Below are 22164 nucleotides of genomic sequence, written 5' to 3' on the forward strand. Positions count from 1 at the left end.
AAGCCTTCCTACAGTGGCTACAGGTCCACTTCTCAGCTGGAGGTTAAAGCACATTCTATTTCCTGGCTCGCCTATGGGCCTCAGTCTGGGCTCTCTGATGGCTCTCCACGGTGACTGTGCCAGCTTTGACCTGATTTCTCCAGACCGAGTGGGCTGTGGGCAGGGTTCTCCCAGTTGTCAGTGGGAATGCTGAATTTCTTGAGACCTTGCTTTACCTTGTAATTGTACTGGAGTTTGGGCCTTCCTCTGCGTTGCAGGTGGTTCTCGAATTGGCCGTAGAGAACAGTCTTTGGCAGATGATCTTGAGGCATGAGCTCCATGTGTCCCAGCTAGCAAAGCCTGTGAGGGTTCGGCGTAGTTTGCATAGATTGGACCAGTCCTCTCAAAGATCTTGTTGTTGGTGATCCGTTGATCCCAAGTGACTCTAAGGATTATTCCGAGACAGCAAAGGTGGAAGCTGTTCAATCTCTGCTCCTGCTTGGAGTATGTGACCCAGCTTTCACAGTCATAAAGGAGGGTAACTGAGGACACAAGCTAATAACCCTAAACACAAATGTGTCCATCTATCAGCTTGTTGTTCCAGACATGAGTTAAGTTTGCCTTGGCTCATTGTCAGGTTTCCCAGACCAGGAAAAGTGGTAGTTTACTTCATCTAATGATCCAGTTTCTTGTCCCAATGAGGGCTGCAATGTTGACACCCAATTGATGTAGTTCTCTATCAATTATGGCTGTTTTCCGAAGTTTGTGGTCTTTCTGTTCAAGTCCGGTTATCATAGCGTGAACATTCCAACAAACAATAATTAGTTTAGAGCCAGGGAAAAAGAAGTTGGAAGGAAACTTTTTTTAGCCCATCTTTTCTAGGGCCTTCCCCAGATTGGGGCAAATAGGCCACCCCTAAATAGGGCTACTTGGACATCTGAGCTATCAAATGCCTCAGTCCTTGCCCACCAGGACAAGTGACTGGTGAGCACAGACCTTCGATGCTTACACCTAGGCAGAACAAAGAAGGAAGGAGTAGCCATTGGCCCTCCACCTTCTCTCTCAGCAGGGGCCATAGGACTCCAATGGCAAGACGAAAGTCAAGATGATTGGTACATGCCTGCTGCAGTGTCTAGCTGGAACACTACTCCAAGTTGAAGGAAGCACCTGGCTTGTGTCCAGGACTGTGCCTTTTCTGGATGGGAGGAGTCCTAGTAGTGTGGGTGCCACTGACCAAAAGGATTCTGGCTCATCCAATTTTCTGGGGACATTTCCTTCACCCAGGGGGTTCCACTACCCCACCCTTAGGCACTCCTCTACCCAAAGTCATTGGGGCTTCCCAAAGGGAGACAGGTTTGTTGACCAGCACCTGTCACTCATGATAGTGAACAGTCCCTATGAGTTATATTTATAATTAACCCATACATTTTGCAGGGGTCTCCAGGCCACCCATATGTCCTCTGGAATATTTTCTCATATTTTTGGTGTATAGACACTGATCTTGAGTTCACACAGTTCTTATAAATATGAAAAAAAGTTGATGCTATTCATTTATTTGAATTGAAACTCATGCACAGCATTTACCACCTTTTTCTAAAATCTTACTGGGGCAAATGCTTTCTAAACATTCTACTGTCATATTAGACTGCCCCAAAGAAGAAATATTTTAATATACTGTATAATTTGATTGTACTACAAACATTCAGACCCTGGTAGACCTTAAGTGGTACTGCAACTTTCATGTGACTGCTACTTTAACTACTTCCTTCAAGATAGCTCTTCCTAAAGAAAGTTGTAGTGTGCCTAGGAAAGAATGCAACATAATCTTAGACTCTGTCCTTCTATGTGTGCTATTACCTTTAATAGGAAAACAAATTCTGTAAGAAATTTATATTTAAAGAATCAAACAACATTTTTTTTCTGGAGAAGCTTACCACAAAAGCATCTGTCTGTTCATCAGATTCTATTTCCACATCATCCTGAACCTGTTCCACTGTCAGGTCTTCAAGAGGCTGGGGCTGTGAAGTAAATGTTTTTAAATATTATGTGTTTAATGAATTTTTGTACAGTTAGTATAATGCTGCATGTAGCCTCTTAAGCTGAATGGACAGACTACCTTTTCTTCCATTTCATAATCCACTCCAAATATAGGGTTAGCTGAGTAAACTCTGTGCAGTGTATTTATTTCTTTTACTGCTTCCTGTAGTTTCTCCACGGGGTCTATTTTAAAACCAAGTACGTAACCTCCACTCTAGAAGAACAGAAAAATACTCAGATGAATTGCTTTTTTACCATATAAAAGATACTTATTTACAATACACAAATACTTTCCTCTAGACAACATTGTGTTAATACTTATAATTTGGATTTTTATAGAACATTTCATCATTTCAAATGGCTACATAAATCCATTAATTACTACATATAATTTTGGCCCTAATAAATCAATAGAGTAGATGTAAAAGTATTTTTCTGAACATGGTCAAATAGCAGAAATAGCAAAGAGCAGAAAATTACTAATCTTTTAAGAGGGTAGTTAAACAGACAAAAAAGTTTTTCTTTTTAAGAATATGGTCTTGTTTCAACTGCTCTTTAGAAACAGTAATCAATTACGACTCAAGCTAGAGGTCTTCTGTAACAAAACACTGTAAAAAAAAGGCCATGCTAACATGATAGCTTATTTGTATTTTGAGAGAGACCTCAGTAACAGCTGTATCTTAGAATCATAGGAAATTAGGTTGGAAAGGTTCTCAGGAGCTCACCTAGTCCAACCCCCTGCTCAAAGCAGGACCAGCCCCAATTAGATCATTCCACCCAGGGCTTTGTCAAGGATGTTATCTTCCCGCTCTACTCAGACTTGGTGACACTGCAACTGGAGTACTGCATCCAGTTCTGGGCACTGCTCTTCAAGAAGGATATGGAGAAACTTGAGAAAGTCCAAAGGAGGGCCATGCGTATGATTAGAGGCCTAGAGACCAGGTCATATGAGAAAAGGCTGAAAGACTTGGGGCTGTTCAGCCTGGAGAAGAGAAGACTCAGAGGGGACTTGGTGGGAGCCTACAAGTATATCAGAGGCATACATCAGGGCTTGGGGGAGCATCATTTCACCAAGGCCCCCGAGGAAGGACAAGAAATAATGGACACAAGCTAACTGAAGATCGCTTCAGGCTCGACATAATGAAAAACTTCTTTACAAGTCAAGTGCTGAGGGTTTGGAACAGGCTTCCCCCAGAGGTGGTACAGTCACTTACCCTGGCGATCTTCAAGAGGTGTCTTGACACCCATCTTGCTGGGGTCGTCTGATCCCAGCGGTCTTTCCTGCCCAAGTGAGGGGGGCTAGACCCAATGACCTGTTAGGTCCCTTCCAGCCCCTAACATCTATGAAACTAAGTCAGGCCTTAAAAACCTCTAAGGATGAAGACTTTATCACCTCTATAGGTAACCCATTCCAGTGCTTCACTACTAGATTGAACTCTAGTGAGAGTTTTTCCTAATATCCAGCCTAAACCTTCCTTGCTGCAACTTGAGACCATTTCTTCTTGTTCTGTCATCTGTTACCACTGAGAACAGTCTAGCTCCATCCTCTTTGGAACCACCCTTCAGGTAGCTGAAGGCTGCTATCAAGTCCCCACTCAGTCTTCTCTTCTGCAGACTAAATAAGCCCTGCAGACTAAATAAGCCCAGTTCCCTCAGCCTCTCCTCAGAAATCATGTGCCCGAGGCCCCCTAATAATTTTTGTTGCCCTTCTGCTGGACTCTCTCCATCTTTACCATGATACTGACAACTTACGTAGCCACTAGAGTACTTGATTCAAGGTAAAACAAAATGATATTTTAATAGTTCAAAAAGTAGCACGCTACATTATACAATTACATACATAGATAAAAATGTCAGGAGCTAAAGAATGCTGTTAAATTTTCTTACCTGCTGAGAGCTTTCCAAGACCAGTGCCAAGCCAAACTTTGAATCTCTAATTTTTATTGAACGCTGATTGTAAATGAAAAAAGAAAAAGTAAAAAAATTAAGAAATACTTCTAAATAATACCAATTGTGTTTATTTGTCTTTAATGCCTGGCAATAACCATCCCGCACAGCATACATGTCTCAGATCAGTGCAGCACATTAAGCATTGTTGAAATCAGGAATGCAGATCACTGGCCATGCTCTGCCCCCTGCTCCAGAAAGCCTGGGGTTTTTGCCAAGAATCTGGACAGGTAAATATATTCTATAGCTGCTATTAATAGAGATTGAATTCTTTCCTCAAATAAGGGAATGCAACTCCTGTTCACATTAATGCAACTTGTGTGTCAACTGAAGGTTAGAATTTGGGCTATATAAAATATGTAAGGTTCAACAGGATTGAGACATGAAGATACTTACAATTTGCAGATATGGTATACTGACATTAAAGCTGTCATTCATATTTGCATGCCAAACTATTCTCACGTTAGTAATAAAAAATGTCCCCAGATTTCCCTGTAATAGAATAGATATGTAAAATTCATTTGAAGAGCCGGAACTATCACCAAACACAATTCATATCCATGACTACTTAGATTGTAATGGAATCCAAGTCCCCATTTAATTCAATAATACTAACACTGACTTCAACAATTCTAAATGACACATCCTTAAGTGGTGAGCTCCCTGGGGAGTTCTTATTACTGCAGCATAGCCAGATCAAACTACAGCAAAGCAAACCTACAGGCAGTACATGAAGATTCCAAGTGTTCTTCACTGCGCAGTTCCAAATTGGTAAATTGTACAAGTACAATGGCATGCAAGTTAAGCTTAGGCAATTGTGGAGATATATGGCAAAGGTACATAAACAAAAAAAAAAATCTTTTACTTGTCAGCATGGATCTCTCATCCATTTTGGACTAAAAATTGAATAGGAAGGAACACAGTTCATTCATTTTTGTTACTGGCCCAAACAAATACAAATAAAAAGTGCCCTGGGGGACATGTTCTTCTTTAGGGCACTTGCAACTACTTTTCTCACCTTTCAAAAACTATTCTTACATTATAATGCTTTCAGTTGTTGGCAATTAAAACACAACATGCAGGCAATATTATAAGTAGGTTGTACGAACAGGCAGCCCTGCATTTTAAAAGAAACAAGCAGGATGATACATAGAGAATTGGGCACACAAATACTTCTTGTTAAGACAAGCTGTGTATCTAATTCCTTGTACGTGAGCTGAAAATATCTCCCAGCATGTGTCATGTCCACTACAGGTTGCTAGGAAAAGTACTCTGTTGTACTGAATGGCATAGATACAGGATCAACTTCTCATGTAACCATTTGATGAACTGAACCAAAAGATAATTCCTGTGAGGTTAGAGAACTATAATAGTACAGTTGCTAGGAAAGATAAAAAAACAAACCATAATTTTAGTAAAATTGTATATACTCCTGTTTTAACTATACCTGATCACTAGATAAATTCCAGACTCCATTGATTTTGTCATATACTTGTTCTTGAGGTAATAATCTCAGCTGCTTGTTTTGAATCAATGCACTTCTTAGCTTAAGATCACGGTACATTTTAGAAGTTTCATAAGCTCTACAAATAAGAAACGTGCGGGCATAAAGCTGACCATTTCAATGTTTGTCATAGTTCACGTTAGCAGTAAACAGTAAAAAGGTCCACATTTACCATGTCACTTATCCATATTATACAAAAAGAGCAATATTCATAATACTTCATTGAATATAATAATTGTATTTCATTTTTCTTTAAAAACACAAAGCTAGTTGTTTAAATTATATTTTAGCTAGACTGTTTTTGGTCTTTGCACCTTAACCATGCATCCTATATTTTTCTTCACCTTACAGTTCTGTCCTCTCAGGCTTAAAAGTACAACCTATGTTCACATATACCATATTTTTCAGTTATGAGATGCTTTCTCCCCCTAAAATGAAGGTGCATCTCATACAACAGTGGTCTCCAAGCTTTTTAAGTAGGTGAATACCTTTGGCATTTAAAAGCAACCTGAGATCTACCATGTACCACTGCCCAGTAGGTAAATCTGAGGGGAGGGAAGGGGGTAGATCAAGGCAGAGGGAGAAAAAATAATTTTGGGATGCGCCTCCCCAGCAGGTAAGTCCCACCCGGGTTGGGCCCCACTCAACTTACCCCTGCTCCTGCCTCTGCGGCACTGTCCTTCACCATGGAGGCCTTGATCTAGCCCCTGCCCCCTCCCCTCCCATGGATTGACTTGCTGGACTGGGGCATGCATGTGGGCACTCAGCCTCCCCACCCCAGCCTTGGATCAACTCCAAGAGGCTCCAAGATCTACCGGTGGATCGAGATCCAATGGTTGGTGACCACTGTCATACAACAAAGCTACATAATGAAAATTAAGTGAAATCACTGCAATAAAAGTTGATCAAAATTTAAATGACGTTTAACACACAAAAATATAAAGCGCTCCATCTGGGGAGAAATAATCCACAACACATTTACAGGCTCGGAGGTGTTACACTTGCCTGCACCACAACTGAAAGAGACCTGGGGGTGATAGACCACAGAATGAACATGAACTACTAGCGCGATGCCATAGCTGGCAAAGCAAATAAGACACTGGTATGCATCTACCATTGCATCTGAAGCAAAACTAAGGATGTCATCCTCTCGCTCTACTTGGCTTTGGTGAGGCCACAGCTGGAGTACTGTGTCCAGTTCTGGGCGCCCCACTTCAAGAAGGATGTGGAGAAGCTTGAAAGAGTCCAAAGGAGGGTCACACACATGATTAGAGGCCTAGAGACCAGGTCATATGAGGAGAGGCTGAAAGACTTGGGGCTGTTCAGCTTGGAGAAGAGAGGACTTGGAGGCAGCCTATAAATATATAAGGGACATGCTGTCCCATGCCCTGATGCATCTGTTCAAGGCACCCCAGGGGAAGACGAAGAACAATGGACACAAACAACGAAGAACAATGGACACAAACTACCAGAAGATCACTTCAGATTGAACATAAGGAAAAATTTCTTTACGGTTTGAGTGTCCAGGGTCTGGAACAGACTCCTCCCAGGAGGTAGTACAATCACCTACACTGGAGATCAAAAAACAACTGGACGTGAACCTTGCTGGAGTCATCTGACCCCAGCAGTCTTTTCTGTCCAAGTGCAGGGGGGCTGGACCTGATGATCTTGTGAGGTCCCTTCCATCCCCTACATCTAAGAATCTATGAATAAAATATATAATAATCTTTTCCTATAATTTTATGTTGAGGGAGCAGAGATTTTAGGTACAGATGCGTCTTATGCATCAGAAAATACAGTATACAATGCTGACACTGAGCAACATTCAATTTCACTCAGATCAAGGCACAAACATTCTGTGTGTGTAAGGTGTATATATGCAAGTCACTATTCCACAACTGTAAATAGGTACATGATACAGATTAAGGTTAATGTTGTTAGACACGTTCATATTAAGATGATTTATTGTTTAGGTGTGAAATCCTGGCCCTCCTGATGTTAATGGAATTTTGCCCCTTTGTCAGTAAGGCCAGGATTCCATCACTGGTTTACACAAGGTGGTTCACTCCTACTATAAATTATTCCAACTAAAAGTATTGTTTAATATCAGATTTTACCCCGAGAGAAGTTACATATTTGGAATTCAAAAGGCTTAAAATCTTAATAGAAATTAAGCTTTTGAATTCAAACAAATTCCAAAATCTCAATGTTCTGTGACCTAAATCAACTAGCTAATTTTATTTAAACCAAACATATAATTAAGCAAATTATTTGATGACTCATCAAAAAAAGAAGTTGAATTATAAGAAGCATTTAAGAGTTGATAGTATTCAGTTACAAGAGCATATATTCCTTAGATTTGTATGGGGGGAGAAGGGGGTGGAGAGGCTATATCTTATGCTCTTTACCCGGCCAATATTCACATTTGGGTTCAAGTTCTGAACAAATTAGAAGGGATAATGAAATCCCTGGCCAGGCATTACATATATGAATGATACACATTTTATGATGTTTATTCATGTAATGAAGCTCAAATAATTTTTCCTCATTTTCTCCAAGGATTCTTTGCCTATTTAGAATATTTCTGTCGATTTAAGTGTGGATGAGTATGGTCAGGGAGCTTCAGTGATAGTAATCTCAAATTCTGCTTATGTACTTAATCTACCATAGTTTTAAAATCATCAAAAACAAATTTAAGTATGTTACCTGTGTACGGCAATGACTGAAGTGAAGAGTCTGGGACTCCCAGGAACCACATTGGTGAATATGAACTCAAATCGTGTATTGTTACATTTAGTTAATATATAAAGAGCTTCAGTCTGGCCTCGTAATTTCTGCAAGAAAAAGTTTTTGGTATTTAACGTTTTGACATTACATTACACTATCTTGACTATAAACTACACATGGAATCAATAATCCAAATAGAAGCAATAATCAAAATGGAATTTAAACCAAAATATTATAAATCTAATAATTTAAAGTTAAATTCTGATCCCATTGTAATCAACAAGAGATTTAGCACTGATTTCTACTGGCCAAGATTTCACTCTTAATTTTCCAGTGTTCTGACATTAAATAACCACTTCTTACAAAATGAAATACATTGTAACAGTTTTAAAAAATAAAGTGTCAATTCTATTCTATATCTATGAGTAAAAGTTAACTTTGAAATTTAATGCAGCAAGTGCATATGGTATTTTTACAGCTTCTTGTAATAGTTTTAAAAATATATTTGAAACTTACTGAGTTAGCAGTTCTTGTAGTTATATTTATTATGCAGTTGTAACCAACAGCTAAAAATTAAAAGGGAAAAAGCACAATTTGAACATTGTTTTTTTCTGATAAAAAAGTAACACAAAACAATATGGTTTCTTAGAACAGAGCTCTGGATGCTGATTGAGAGAAACAAATTCCTATGGGCTAGTTGAACACTTTTCATGAGGGTCACACCAGGCCTCAGAACTACGAGTGCATCAATAAAGATTTTCTTGGCCGATGCCAATGATTGATTATTAATCAGCAATATCGGCTGATACTGATCCGATACCCAATTTACAGGCATGCAGCCTGGCAGCTTGGAGAGCAGCATCCGGGTGGTAAGTCTGTGGGGGGCGAGGGGTGGGGGAGAGGGAAAAAGCATGGGGTTGCAAATTGAGGCCCCCACAGTGAGGGAGGGAGTGGGGCTAGGGCAGGGGCTGCCCAGTCAGGGCTGCCGAGCCAGGGCAGTGAATGTGACCTTGGGAGTGGGACGGACCCACAGGTGGCTTCTCTGAGGGGTGCAGGGTGGGTGGGAAGGGGGTGCAGTTCTCTGCCACTGTGTGCACCCCCAGGGCAGGCATAGGGGGCATGTGCCCCTATGTGTGTGCAGAGTAAGGGCAGGCTGCCTGCTGCAGCTTGCGGTCAGGGGCTGCACCAGCCTCTTCCTAGCAGGGGGCTGGGCAGTGGTGGCACTGGGAGGGGTGGCTACAGGGAATTTTGGGGTTGCTGTAGCTCACTCCATAGCCCTCCCTCCCTCCCAGCATCACTGCTGCCCATTCTGAGCACAGCCCCAGCCTAGCCCCTTCACTGGGAAGAGTCTGGTGCAGAGTCTGGCCCCAAGCCACAGTGGGCAGTCTGCCCTCACACTGTACACAAATTGGGGGGGGGGAGGCCGGCACATGCCCCCCCATGCCTCGCCAGGGGGTGTGCGCAGTGGCAGGGATCTGCACCCCCGAACAAGCCTCCCGCAGGTCCATCCTGCTCCCAGGGTCACATTCACTGCCCTGGCTGGGCAGCACTTGCCCCAGCCCCATTCCCTCCATCACTGTGGGGGGCCTCAATTTGCCCCCCTGCCCCTTCCTCCCCACAGACTTACTGGCCAGATGATGCTCTCCAAGCTGCCGGGCTGCATTCCTGGCTACGTGCATGCATGTGGCATTTATCAATGACACTGTCGGCCAAAAAAAGTCAATGGTTGATAATGTTAATTTTCCTGTTATCGATGTCTATCTAATATACAACTGATGTATCGGTGCACCTCTACTTAGAACCTCACCATTAAATTAAAAAAAATTCGACACCCATTATATTAATTTTGTTGTATGGATAGGAAAGATAGCAGAGGTGCAAAGCAGAGTAGGGGAACAGGGAATGTGAGTGAAGAGAGAAGACAAAAAAGGTGGAAAAAAAAAGAAACGGTTTATAAGTTATCTTTTCAAAACAATTTTTCCCAGAAAGTTTTAATGCCACTTTGAGGGAATTCAGAATGAATCACATTTTAACAGAAGAAGACAGCATCAGGCTCTGTGGTATACTGGGTCTCAATAAAGTCATTAAAGTTAGGAAAAAATTTCCCATTAACTTCAAAGGGAGCAAGATCATGACATCTGTGGTTTAAGTTATTAAGTCAAACTCATCTTGTGCCCTGGCCCAGGATGTCAAAGTTACCTTGTGCTCTGGGCCTCCTTGAAGGCTAAATCCAGACCAGGGCATGGAGAAGCAGCTGTGGCAGCAGCTGATTCAGACCGGGACACAAGGAAGCTGTCACAGTGGTGGCAGCTCTGGCTGCAGAGCAGAGCCTGTGGTGACAGTGGCAGCTTTGGTTACAGACTAAAGCCCCCAGTGCTGGCTCCAGCACCTGTGTGCCCCGGACAGGTGGAGTTGCCACTGCTGTGCACCAGAGCCAGAACTGCTGCTAATGTGCGCTCTCTGCCGCAGCAACAGCTCCAGCTCTCCCTCCAGCAGGGGGCGTGCAGTGGGAGACCAGTGGCTGGGGAGGTAGGGCTATGACAGTGGTAATCAGCAGAACAGGGCTGTCAGCCCTCACTCGCTATATTGCCACTGACTGCCATTCTGTAGCAGGCCACTCAACACCCCAGTCACGTGAGTAGTCCCGCAGGCTACAGAGAGTGGCTCCTTGGGCTAGATTCAGCCTGCAGGATGCATATGTGACACCCCTGACTTAAACTATCCAAGAAAGACAAGATGTACCATAGTATATGATATGTAATGCAACTCAAGATTGTGTAAAGTAGGTTTATTGCTATACATTTTTATTTTGATAACCAAAAACTTTAAAAATTATATTTACCCTGTTATCTGAAACAATTTTAAATATCAATACTGGGCTGTAAAAATGAAATAAGCCAGGGGTGGCCAACCTGCAGCATGGGTGCTACAAGAGGCATGGGCACATGGCAGACTGGCAAGGGGACAAACAGCACAGTGGCAAACAGGATGGGGATCAAAAAGTACAGCATTAGATTGGGTAAGGGAAAGGGATTGGAGTGGTACATCTGCCAAAATAGTTTGGTCCCCACCGAAATAAGTGGGAAACATATTTGGGAAAGGATTTTGCACTCCCAGAAGTTAGGCTATGATAGCAGGTAATTGGTAATATAATGGCAGGTGATCTTTATATGACGTAGTCTTTCTTGGCATTATTGCACATATTAATAGCACTCCTAAAGAACAAATTCAGTGCAACTGTATAAAACCTGTACAAAGTCTGGATGAAATAAATTAGCTATTAGCTAACTCGCACAGAAATAGGAACCGATTAAAAACTTTTGTCAAATTACTCTAGTATAATAGATAAGGCAAGGGACTTTTTAAATATCTAAAAAATTATAGAATAGACTCAACTCTTCTAGCAAGGGCAAATCTGACCACAAACAAGACCATAACCAACCACATTTTATATAGATGCTATAATTTTTCAAATACAAGACAAGGTTTTTTTTCCCTATAATCAACATGGGGTGGGGGGAAGAAAGCTCCTTGTCCTACATTTGCATACAGGAAAACTTCATTAAATACACTGTCTATTGTTGAACTGCCACCAAAAGCAGCAGGTGCTCAGTAAAGAAAACCAGCTATGAAGCTGATTAAATTTATCCAACACTGAACATGACTATAAAACATATGGCGCATACTAAGCAAACATACTGAGAGTAACCTACAACAAGAATAGGTTAGTAGAACCCATCTGAGCAAGAGATATAATAGAGCCCACTGTGTGGAGTCCCCCTCAGAACCAACTCTTAGTCATATGACAGGGCGAGCCACTACACTGAATACATTTCATCTTCCTCTTTACTCCCACGGCTGAGCTGTGCCTTTCTTTCCCAGTTACAAAAGTTCCTGTTTCTTCACCAGTCTTAAATGCCTGGCAAACATCACCAAACAGGGCCCAAGACAGTTCACCCCGAATCCCTCTGTTGGCCCCTCTCTCAGGCTAGTGCATATGATTAGTGTGACCCCACCCTCCATGAGGTACAGCCAGACCAGGTTGTCCTCTGCCTCTTCTGCATAAAACTTTTTGGAGGATCCCCGGACTCATGACAAGAACACCCAGTTCCAAGCATGAGTGGGGGCTAATTAGCATCTGGTTCCTTTGTTAGGTGAGGGGGGTATCTGGAGTCCATCCACACAGTGCTGACCTATGGGGTCACTATGGCTTAAAATGCTGTGGACTCTGCTGGGGCCCAGCCCAATGAATCATGTGCCTATTGGCTTTGGACTAATATCATGCATGGTTTGTATTGTATATAAGTAGGTAAGAAAGTGCTGCTTAAAAGTGTTTTTATGGAGAACCTGTGCTAAAACTTGCAGCAGTTTCAAAAGAGGCAAAATGCATCAATTCTGGATGAACTAAGTCTATAGGTACCTACAGTAATTTACCCATATGCAAATTATGGCAATTTTTGTTTATTTCAAGGTGAGTGTTTTCAAATTTGCCCCTTCAGGGAGAGCAGGGCCTGACAGAAGGGGCTGCAGGAGCTACATTAACCCAGCAGATTTATTTTCCCTGCTGCAACAATGGGAGAGGGACAAATTCAAGACCTCCAATAAGTAGATTCTATACCTGGAAAGTTATAACAAACTAGCCAATTGCCCATCAAGAATGATGAGCAGGGGGTGTGGGCAGGGACAGAGGCCTGCATCCCTCCCCCCCACCTTTGGGGCCAGGCCTACTCACCCTTTCCCCCACTCTGCTGTGGGGCCAGGCCTGGCCCCCACAACCTCCACACTGATGTTTCTGGGCTGGGCTGAGCCTGGCACACCCCCCCTCATACCCTCTTCTTTGGGGCCACGTTGGGCCCGGCGTGCCCCCTCCCTCCCACCATTGTGGGGCCGGCACTGGGCCTGCCCTGCCCACCTTCCCCACTGCTGTTTCAGGGCCAGGCTGGGCTGGGCCAGACAACTCTCCCCACTCTCCGTTTCTGAGCCAGGTGGGCCCAGCACGCCCCCTCACCCTCCCTGTTGCCACTTTGGGGCCGGGCCCGCTCCTCCCATCCCTCACCTCCCCACCTCATTGACCCAGGTCTGCTGCTCCCCACCCCCTGCTGCAGGCCGGCTTTTCCCCACCTCGGGCCTGCTCCTCCCCTTCCTCCTGCTGCCGCATCAGCCTGGGCCTGCTGCTCTCCCCCCCCCCACCGCATCAGGAGGGGGCAGTGCGGGAGAGAGAGGGAGCTTGGCTAGTAGCGCTGGCCTCGGCCCCCCTCCACAGCGTCCCACCCCTGTTCCCCCTTGTGCTGCCCCCGCCACTCCAAGGAGTAAGGGTGGGGAGGTGGGGGGAACATATAGCTTGTAAGCATTAGGATCTCCACTGATGACAGGAAACCAAATGTTTGCTGAAGAAGTGCACACTGGCCCTCCTTCAGCAGACTACTTAAGCTGTGTACTTAAGTTTAAATATGTTACAACAGACAACTCGTGTTAATAAAATAAAACTCAAATAACTCGCTTGTTGAATCAGAGTTCATGATAGCAAGTGACCTATTTATGATGAACGGAACTGTGAAACAAGACCAAAAGAAAAAAAAAAAAATCAGAAAAAGTGGGAATAAAAAGGTTTTTTAGTAATTCAAAGCAGTAATTCGAAGTGTAGTACAGTAAAACAAAACAGTTCTTTCTAGGCAAAACTCCAAAATCCACACACACTTCACAAGAAGAATGGGAGAGTCTGCTGTTACCTTCAGATTTCCTTTTTTTAAGATGTCTTCATTAAAAATTGACAGCATATTTAGGAATTAATATGTTAGTTCTTATACTAAGGAAAGCAATAGTGAATACAAATAGATTTTCCATAGGTTAGCAATAGCTAATTACAGACGGTGAAGTAGTACTTGTTAATTCTTATCTCTGTTATTATAATTGATGTTAAGGTGTCTACCACATAGCAAAACACAAAATTTATCTAAAGGGAATACTTACAGAGGTTGACTCTAGGTAAAGCCAATGAATGCCAAATAATTCGTAAATTTGTCACTAGAAGTCTGCCTGGAAATAAAATGCATACATTCTTCATAATCTGAAGAAGTGTTTTCAAATTCAATACTAGATTTAGAAGCTGCTCTACTAAATGTAACATTTATATACAATAATGCCCCCCTCCCTTTCTGCCCCCTTTTGGAAAAGAAAGCAAAAAGACCCTTACAAACGAATGCCAAAATACAATTTGCTTTTATAGTTTAGATCAGTGATTCTCAACCAGGGTACTATGGCAACCTGCAGTGTGCCCTGAGATCTTTTCAGGGATGTCACAGAGTGCCATGCAATGTTAGCTCTGTTAAGTGTGCAAATATGATTCACAAGATAAATCCAATGATTTCAAATAAGAATCCAGTGTTAAAAAAAGATACTCTCTGCTTTCAGGTAGAGTCCATGACTTCATCCCCTCTAGCTTGACATTGTCTCATATTCATCATCTGCCTCAGGGCTGTCAAATTTCTTAGCAGCCTGGACCACATGCCATGTGGGCTGCAGTAGCACAAACCATGGACCCCCCAGGAACTTCCTGCTGTGCCAAGAATAAGGACACTCTCTAGTCCCTGCTGCAATCAGCATACCCTGCTGTACCAGGTACACAGCCATGCTCCAGACTCAACCTCCCCCACCCCCATCCCAGTCACACCAGGCATGTGGTTACCTCCCCAATCCCGCTGAACCAGGCACATGGGTGCAGATGCCCCAACCCCAACTTCAGCTTCCTGGGTGGACTCCTCCACTGCTCTGCACCAGCACTCCACACCATAGGCTTCCCTAGCACCACAGGCTGCATCATGCTGGGGCAGGGAAGGAATGCAGAGGAATAGGGACAGGGAGGGAACCTGGGATGGGGATGGAAAGGAGGAGGGAGCTCCTCATCCTTAAAGAGGATAGAGGCTGCTGTTGCTAAAGCAGTTGGAGTGAAGGGGGGAGCAGCAGCCAAGTTGGAGCCTGGGGGCCACAAACCAAACAGGCTCCTACACCCACAGCCTGCCAGTTGGACAGTCCTGATCTACCTCAATATCCCATAGAAGGACTGATATGATGCAGTCATGACTGTGACTTTTAAATGGGTCCAATATAGAAGTGATCTGGAACAGAGCTGTCTGCTGGAGAACAGAACCTTTGAGCCTTGATACTCTGCAGGACAATTACAGAGGTGGGAAAGAAACAGCTTCTCATAGACTGATGACACTCACAAGGGGTCCCAGCCTTCACTGGCCTATGGGCAACAATATGGCTTAAGTAAGGGGCTGCACACACTACAATTGCTTGTCAATATCAGGTTTTAATGTCTTGCTTTCCTATGATCAGTAACAACATCAGATGTGAATCACTATAACAAGTTCACAGAATAACTGTAGGATACTGCATCTTCTCTTTGAACAAAAAGCACAGAACTATCATAGAAATTCAAACGCAATCACTTTTCTGATGATATGATTCTCACCTGTACTAATAAGCATGCAATCAAGATCCATTCATGTTCGCAGGTTTCAGTATTAGTGCTGACATCAACTTAAATGGGAGTGGGATAAAATCTTGTTCACTAATCATACTTAACATTAAGTATGATAACATTTAATTGGGTATATATTTACCTCTATCTCCATTGTTTCCTTTGGTATCTTCAATAGAATCCAAACAGTCAATAAGGACCTCTCCTGGTCTCATTTTCATTTGCCTAAGACAGGAACATTTGCAATATTCCAATAAAAGAAATCTCAAATGTTTATTTCTACTTAAATGTGAAATACTCTGATTGAGAATTAATAAAATAAGGTATAGCTAAGCTTCCTTTAACCCAGGAGTGTCAAAATCAACAGCTCCCATGGACTAGATGAGTGGCACTGGACTGGTCCTCAGGCCAGATCAGGAGAGGCCCAGAGCGCAGCTGGCAGCATTCACCCAAGACTGGCTCAAAGAGCACCTAATAGCATGCCCAGGACCTTCCCAAAGCAGGGCGTGGGTCCAATCTGAGACCCACAGGCAGCACCGAGGGCTGGATGACAGGGCTCCATGAGCCATATCTGGCTCACAGACTGTATCTTTTGACACTCCTGCTATAACCTAATAAGAGAAAGATTTGGGTGCCCCTCCACAGCCATCCAAAATGATGACCATTTCTACTCCTACAAACTCCACTCTCTCTCTCAATTTTATTATTAATTAAGATCTTCAATATTTTCCATACACACATCAAAATAAAAAGCTGTAAACTTACAAAGTTATCATTTGTAAATGTAGAACAACATTAACATAGCTATTAAATTATAACATCAAATAAACCAATATTTTATAATTGAGGGGCAGGTAAAATGTGACCCTTTCTTTGGCTTTCAGGTCAAAGTACCATGGTTGTATACTGTGCACTGACTTCACTTCTCCAAAATCAGTTTTCTTCAAAAGCACAGCTGCTCTCAGGATCTATGAACTTCTGCTGAGGAAAGGCAATTTCACAGATAAATCCTAACATGCAGTTAGCACTCTTCTTTTCTGAGTAGCTTCTTCTTCCTGCCATATGCAATACTATATTTTCTTACATATCACATGCCCCAAAATAGAATACTCACCATGTTTTCAGAAGGCGGAGTGCAAGAAAAAGATTTTTCCAGAGTCATGGCTGACTGTATGACATATGTTAAGCCCTCCCAAGAACAGTGTGTCCAGGAAATGTGGCATCAGGAATTTCTTGGTGTGGAAGACTGTCTCCTCCAATGCCACGCTTCCTGGACATGGTGTTCCTAGGAGGACTTACTCTATGTCACATCAGGCTAGGCCTCAGACCCTTGCATAGTAGCTATTTATATAAAAGTTCCTGTAAATAAAGTGCTGCTTCCAGCCAGCCCTGTGATCTCCCCATGAAGTCATCTTGCTGCCTCCTTGAGTTGAGTAGATCCCTACCTACAGTAGGAATGCACCAGTATACTGGTTGTCTATCAGATCGGCACCAATAAAAGGAGAAATGACATTATCAACTATTGGCTTTTTTTGGTTGTTGTAGCTGCGAATTATGGTCACGTGACTGGACCACCTTGGCGAGCGTAGTCTGGTCCCCACCCCCCACCATCCCTCCCAGCCTGTGGCCGACTACACGTCCCAGTGAGCAGTGGGAGGGGGCTCTGGGGAGAGGTTACTGGGCACTGTGCTCAGCATCAAAGGGACTTACTGACTACTGCTGCTGCTGCCATGGCAATGCTGCATGTGCAACAGGTGCTGAGCCCTGGGGCTACCATGGGGACACTGGGTCAAGCACAGACGAGGTAAGGCACTGTGCAAGGGATGTTCCATTCTGCTGGGCAAAAGGGGCTTCTCCCCGGCAGTCACAGAAGTGCAGCTGTGCAGGGCCTGCTGGCGCTGAGGCACTGGCATTCTCTAGGGCTCCAAATGTGCCCAGCATCACTGTCTGCACGAGGTTCTTCCTTGCCCACCTGGGACAGCAGCAAGGGCTTTGTGGGGACCAGGGCTGTGGGAAGGAGCCACAGGCAAGGGGGCAACATACCTGGGAATAAGGCAGAGAAGGCAGGAGGCATGTGTGTGTGTGACAGGTATCTGCTCTGGGCCGCCCTTAATGGGGCCCACACACCTGTCTCTGGGGCAACCGCCTGCTTACTTGCCTGCCATGCCTTGATCTTAATTAATTAATTAGTATTAATTAGCGGGAGGCTGCCCTTATACTGCCCCGCCACTGGGGGGTGCTGTCTGCGGCTCCATTTCCTCCCCTACACCACAGTCCACCCCTCGCCGATGTTAACTCAGTCTATCCCTATCTTGGTCCCTTCCTGTTCTCTCTGGGCCTTCTCCGTGATGCTCACGCCCTCTCCTAGGGCTCACCATGCCCAACTTGGGCTTCCTAATAATGTTGACCCCTATCTGGGGCTCTCCATGCCCACACTTGTGCCTCTTAAAAATGCTGCCCCCCTATCTGGGGCTCGCCGTGCCCACACTTGGACTTCTCAGTCGTGCTACCCCCTATCTGGGGCTCACCATGCCCACACTTGGGCTTCTCAGTTGTGCTCCCCTCTCCAGGGCTCGCCACACTCGCACTGGGGCTTCTCAATAGTGCTCCCTTCTCTGGGGCTCGCCACGCCCGCACTGGGGCTTCTCAATAGTGCTCCCTTCTCTGGGGCTCGCCACGCCTGCACTGGGGCTTCTTAATAGTGCTCCCTTCTCTGGGGCTCGCCACGCCCACACTGGGGCTTCTCAATAGTGCTCCCTTCTCTGGGGCTCGCCACGCCCGCACTGAGGCTTCTCAATAGTGCTCCCTTCTCTGGGGCTCGCCACGCCCGCACTGAGGCTTCTCAATAGTGCTCCCTTCTCTGGGGCTCGCCACGCCCGCATGGGGCTTCTCAATAGTGCTCCCTTCTCTGGGGCTTGCCACGCCCGCACTAGGGCTTCTCAAACGCCCCTCTCTGGGGCTGGGGTCTATGCACCCCGTATGCTGCACCCACTGGAGCTGGGATCCTCACACTCCGCTGTGAGTCCCCTATGAGGCCTCCTCCAACCCCTAATAGCCTCACCCAAACCACCGGTTTACCAAACAGCAACACAAACTTGAGCCTCCTGGCTATAACTCAAACATAAGCCGCCTGGCTACAACAACATTGCTCAACTCAGGTTAAGCTATACCTGCAGTTCGGCTTCGCCTCACATCCTGCCTTAGGGAGCTCCTGCCTCTCTGGCTGCTGGCAGGGAACTGCCACTGGCCTCAGCTCCTGGGCTTTATAAGGGCCAGGCCCTGCCCCTTCTGGTCAGTTGACCTTCTTTGGTTGCCCTGGCAACCCCCAGCTGGGCTCCTTATTCCTTGCTAGGGCTCTTTCCCCAGCAGTTTCTCCTCTTTAGGAACAGGGCACCTCAGTGCCCTGTGACAGTGTGTTATAAATGCAAAACAAACCAAAAAAGGTTATTTATGTCAATAGTTTAAAATGCCTTGCACTGTTACTAAATATTGGAAATCAGATTGGCATCAGCCCCAATATGGTTGGTTAATCACTGGCTATCGGTATTGGCCAAGAAAATCTTTAGTGGTGCAGCCCTAATCTATGGTAAATACCTGTTCCATTTGCACTGAATTTGTCTTCAGACTCCTGCGCTTTGAGGACGTCAGGTAGAACATTACCAGTCCAACATTAGACGATAAGTTAGTATCTTTCTTTTCTCCATGTGACCTTTTAAAGGTGATACCATTGTGGTTTTTCCATTGAGACAACCATCCTTTCACTGGAGAATAGTATTCCTTGAGCAAGGGATGCCTTACAGGTTTTCCTTTCTCTTCTAAAACTGGTCCATATAAGGGAATTTCTCTAGGTCTTGCATTTGTAAACCTCTGTGACAAAGCTCTCATAACATTTGTGGTCTTGCTTGTTCCTTGACATTTTGAGGCAGAGTTTGCAAATGCATAGTAACTGACATTTCAGCCTGTCATGTCTAGTCTTGACCTGTATGAATAAGTGCATCTCAGCTTCACAGCCATTTCTGTCCAAGATCATTTTTTAAACTTCAAAACCTCATGCTTTTCTCAAAGGGATGAAATCAGCCCTCCCTCTCCTTCTCTTAGATGTGCTAAGTAGGCAAACAAGTGATTGAATATAGACATCAACTTGACACAGCTGAATTTTTGTAAAATTTTATTAACCGACCCTTGTCTATCTCTTTCTCCACACTCTTCCCCCAAAGTTTTGACTTATGCAACGAAGTAAAACATGTAAATCACTGGGTGAAATGGCAGGGTATAGAGTGAAAATGATTTTTCTTGTCCTATGGGAAAGTGTTAAGTAACTTTATATGCAAATAACAGAAATGCAAACAGGCAGATTCTAATTGACTTCATCTTTGCCTTGGCTTTTCCATCTGCAAAATGGGGACACTGACCTCCTTACTGTGACAGCTGTAGGTGTTGTAGAACTTGCTGCCACCACCCTGAGCTTGTTTTCCTACAAGTGGTGACAGGGTGGACCTCGGTTTTGGATCACCTGGTCTACCAGGAAGCTGGTCTTATGTTTCTTTCCTGCCACGACTTTCATGATATTATCAAATATCAGTTGGGATGGGCTTCACCTGTCCCCCAAAGGTAAGCATGTGTTCTCTTCTAGGTTGGCGGATCTCCTCCGGCGGGCTTTAAACTAGGCTTATCAGGGGGAGGGGAAGACAAGGGCGGGGGAAGCTGTGGACCACCAAACCAAACCACTTGGCACCCACAAGGACAGTCCAGCCTGAAGAAGGAGAACATTGGGAACCCACAATCCATGGGGCGGCCAGTAGTACACCACAGGTAAGCAATAGGCAGGTAAGCAATAAGGGGCCCCTTGGGCATCAGAGCCAGGGGGCAACAAAGGTGCCAGTCACAGGGCTCAAGTGCCTATACACTAATGCTAGGAGCATGGGGAGCAAGCAGGATGAACTAGCACTCCTGCTTGCAGAAAACACCTACGACTTAGTAGGGCTAACAGAAACCTGGTGGGATTCTTCCCACGACTGGGCAGTACACATTGAGGGTTATAAGCTGTACAGAAAAGATAGAGTGGGGAAGAGAGGGGGCGGGGTGGTGCTCTATGTCAATGAGTAATATACATCGACACTTATCAAAACGGAATCGGAGGAGAAAGTAGAAGGATTGTGGGTTAGGTTACATGGAGGTCAAGGAGAAAGGGATTTGGTGGTAGGGGTCTGCTACAGACCCCCACACCAAGGGGAAGAACTAGATTTGGGGCTCCTGAGGCAGCTCTCGGAGACCATAAATACTAGGGAGGCGGCAGTCATGGGGGACCTAAACTACCCAGACATCTGCTGGGAGATGCAGACAGCAAAGTCCCACTGTTCACGCAGGTTCCTATCTTGTGTACAGGACCTCCATCTGACGCAGGAGGTACATGGTCCCACTAGGGGGAATGCCTTACTGGATCTGGTATTGGCAACGGGGGATGACATGGTAGGGGACCTACAGATCTGCAGAGTAACAGTTTTGAAGAGATGGGAGCCCAGGAAGGGTGGCTATGCCTTAAGGAAATGATCCTTCGGGCACAGAAGGAGACGATCCCGATGTGGGGAAAAAGGGGAAAAGGGGCCAAGAGGCTTCCTTGGCTGACCAGAGAAATCCAGAGCAGCCTATGGGCAAAAAGGGGGGCATATAAAAAGTGGAAACGGGGAGAGATTACTAAAGAGGAGTATACCTCCTCTGCTCGTGCTTTTAGGGAGGCAGTTAGACAGGCCAAAGCTACCATGGAGCTGAGGATGGCATCCCAAGTTAAGGATAGCAAAAAATTGTTTTTTAGATATATAGGGAGTAAAAGGAAAGCCCAGGGTGGAATAGGACCTCTACTAAATGGGCATAAGCAATTGGTGACGGACAAGGGGGACAAGGCTGAACTCCTCAACGAGTTCTTTGCCTCAGTGTTCCTAAGCGAGGGGCAAGACAAGTCTCTCACTGGGATTGTAGAGAGGCAGCAGCAGGGCGCCAGACTACCAAGCGTAGACCCTGAGATGGTGCAGAGTCACTTGGAGGAACTGGATGCGTTTAAGTCAGCAGGCCCGGATGAGCTCCATCCGAGGGTACTGAAGGCACCGGCTGATGTCACTGCACAGCCACTGGCGGGAATATTTGAACACTCATGGTGCACGGGCCAGGTCCCAGAGGACTGGAAAAGGGCCAATGTGGTCCCCATTTTCAAGAAGGGGAGGAAGGAGGACCCGGGCAACTATAGGCCAGTCAGTCTCACCTCCATCCTTGGCAAAGACTTTGAAAAAATTATCAAGGCTCACATTTGCAAGAGCCCGGCAGGAAAAATTATGCTGAGGGGAAACCAGCACAGGTTCGTAGCAGGTAGATCATGCCTGACTAATCTAGTCTCTTTTTATGACCAGGTTACAAAACACCTGGACGCAGGAGTAGGGGTTGACATCATTTACTTAGACTTCAGGAAGGCCTTCGATACAGTATCCCACACCAT

The 22164-nt window shown here is 44.9% G+C and overlaps 1 protein-coding gene across 1 annotated transcript in view; it reads right to left on the reverse strand.

Annotated features, from left to right (window-relative positions):
• The window catches only part of BBS5 (Bardet-Biedl syndrome 5), a 30678-nt gene that overhangs the window by 2578 nt on the left and 5936 nt on the right, over nt 1–22164 (reverse strand). The window contains exons 2-10 of the mRNA XM_006268875.4: nt 15820–15902; nt 14165–14230; nt 8711–8760; nt 8174–8301; nt 5411–5546; nt 4360–4455; nt 3904–3966; nt 2096–2230; nt 1914–1997 (exon numbers count right to left, since the gene is read on the reverse strand). Coding sequence (XP_006268937.1) covers nt 1914–1997; nt 2096–2230; nt 3904–3966; nt 4360–4455; nt 5411–5546; nt 8174–8301; nt 8711–8760; nt 14165–14230; nt 15820–15902 — 841 coding nt within the window. The remainder of the gene's footprint in view (nt 1–1913; nt 1998–2095; nt 2231–3903; nt 3967–4359; nt 4456–5410; nt 5547–8173; nt 8302–8710; nt 8761–14164; nt 14231–15819; nt 15903–22164) is intronic.

The sequence above is a fragment of the Alligator mississippiensis genome, chromosome 4 (assembly GCF_030867095.1).
Source record: "Alligator mississippiensis isolate rAllMis1 chromosome 4, rAllMis1, whole genome shotgun sequence".
Taxonomy (NCBI): Eukaryota; Metazoa; Chordata; order Crocodylia; family Alligatoridae; genus Alligator; species Alligator mississippiensis.